The following is a 1,991-nucleotide window of genomic DNA, read 5'->3' as shown; positions in this document are numbered from 1 at the left end:
CATCACTATGGATTTTGTGATAGGCCTACCCCGGACCTTGAGGAAGTATGAAGTAGTCTGGGTTATTATTGTCCGGTTGACTAAGTTTGCACATTTTATTCCGCTGATGACTTCCTATTCTTTAGAGTTGTTGGCTAAGATTTACATCTGCGAGATTATCCACCAGCACGGTATGCCCATTTCCATCATATTTTACTAGGGCGCGCATTTCACTTCATATTTTTTTAGAGTCGTGCAGTGTGAGTTAGGCGCGCGGGTCGAGCTGAGTACCGCGTTTCATTCTCAGATGGACGGACAGTCTGAGCGCACCCTTCAGTTATTGGAGGACATGTTGCAAGCATGCTCTATGGATTTCGGGGGTCAGTGGTACCAATTTTTACTTTTTACCTCTAGCGGAGTTCTCTTACAACAATAGCTATCAGTCGAGCATCCAGATGGCTCCGTACTAGGCGTTATATGGGAGGTAATGTCGTTCACTGGTTGGTTAGTTTGAGACTGGTGAGGCTAGATTGTTGGGCACTGATTTGGTTCGTGATGCTTTGGAAAAGGTTAAGGTGATTCAGGAGCAACTTTGTACAGCTCAGTCCAGGCAAAAGAGTTATGCAGACCGGAAGGTTTGATATGTGGCCTACATGGCGGGCAAGAAGGTTCTTCTCCGAGTGTCGCCTATGATGGGCATTATGTGGTTTAGGAAGAAGGACAAGTTGAGCTCGAGGTTTATTGGCCTGTTTGAGATCTTGGAGAGAGTTGGTGAGGTTGCTTATAGACTTGCATTTCCTCCTAGCCTAGTAGGGGTACATCGGGTATTTCATGTTTCCATGCTTCGGAGGTACCATAAGAATAGATCACATGTTTTAGACTTCAGCATTCGGAGGTACCATAAGGATAGATCGCATGTTTTAGACTTCAGTACAGTGCATCTTGATGAAAATTTGACCTATGAGAAAGAGTCAGTGGCTATTCTTAACTGGCAGGTTCGTAAGTTGAGATCTATGAATTTTCCTTCTGTGAAAGTGCATTGGAGAGATCATCCAATTGAGGAGGCTACGTGGGAGTCCGAGTCCGATATGCGGAGTAGATACCCCCACCTTTTTACCAATCCAGGTACACTTTTATGTCCGTTCGAGGATGAACGTTTCTTTTAGAGGTGGAGAATGTGACGATCGGATAGGTTATTTTGAGTACTAGCCTTAATTTATGTGTTTTGAGACCTCTTATAGCTTCATTTAATGTTATATGACTTGCGTTCATGGTCTGTGTCATTTTCCGAAAAGCTTTTATGTGAAATTTTGAAGAAAATGTAATTTTTGACTTAAAATGAGGCTAAAGTTGACTACGATCAACATTTTTGATAAACGACCTCGGATCGGTATTTCGATGATTCCAGTAGATTCATATGATATTTTGGTCTTGTACGCACGTTTGTTTGGGGTCTCAAGTGACCCGAGTGCATTTTGGCGCATTATGTAAATGATTGTGAAAGTTGAGTTTTTAGTTGAAAAACTTGAGTTTTGATGATCAACTCTTGATATTTGATGTTGTTTTGATGATTTGGGTGAGCGAGCGAGCAAGTTTATATGATGTTATTGCACTTGTGTGCATGTTCAATTTGGAGCCCCAAGGCTCGGGTGATTTTCGAATGTATTGCGGGTTGATTTGGAATACTGATGCATAGTTGTTGCTGGTGTAAACTTTTAGGTCCTGCAATTGCGAAGACCTAGTCGAAATTGCGAGCCTCATATTTGCGGTGTCAGGCTAGCAAATGGAACATGAGCTGGGGGCTGGCTCTTTGCATATGCGAAGTAGAGATCGCTTTTACGAACTGAGCTGGGATCACATTTGCGATCTCAGAGTCGCATTTGCAACACAGTGCATAGTGAGAACATCTTCGCATTTGCGAAACATTACTCGCATTTGCAATAGAGAGGTTGTTCGCATTTGCTAGGGATACGTTGCATTTGAGACTTCTATGGTGTCTCATGCACTGATCA

The 1,991-nt window shown here is 42.8% G+C and overlaps 1 protein-coding gene across 1 annotated transcript; it reads left to right on the top strand.

Moving 5' to 3' along the window:
• Positions 1 to 632: 632 nt before the first annotated feature.
• LOC109241228 lies at positions 633 to 1,721 on the top strand. Its single transcript, XM_019407948.1, has 2 exons — positions 633 to 1,104; positions 1,699 to 1,721. Exons 1-2 carry the CDS (start codon positions 633 to 635, stop codon positions 1,719 to 1,721), a joined length of 495 nt encoding a protein of 164 aa, XP_019263493.1.
• Positions 1,722 to 1,991: the final 270 nt, after the last annotated feature.

Source organism: Nicotiana attenuata, unplaced genomic scaffold, assembly GCF_001879085.1.
Source record: "Nicotiana attenuata strain UT unplaced genomic scaffold, NIATTr2, whole genome shotgun sequence".
Taxonomy (NCBI): Eukaryota; Viridiplantae; Streptophyta; class Magnoliopsida; order Solanales; family Solanaceae; genus Nicotiana; species Nicotiana attenuata.
This window is presented reverse-complemented; position numbering and strand designations above follow the sequence as displayed.

What these genes read in the sequence shown, in the direction of transcription:
- LOC109241228 (XM_019407948.1), top strand. Translation starts at nt 633, where the DNA reads ATGGCGGGCAAGAAGGTTCTTCTCCGAGTGTCGCCTATGATGGGCATT. An exon ending in CCACCTTTTTACCAATCCAG is followed by an intron (nt 1,105 to 1,698) that starts GTACACTTTTAT and finishes GTAAACTTTTAG; the next exon opens with GTCCTGCAATTGCGAAGACC.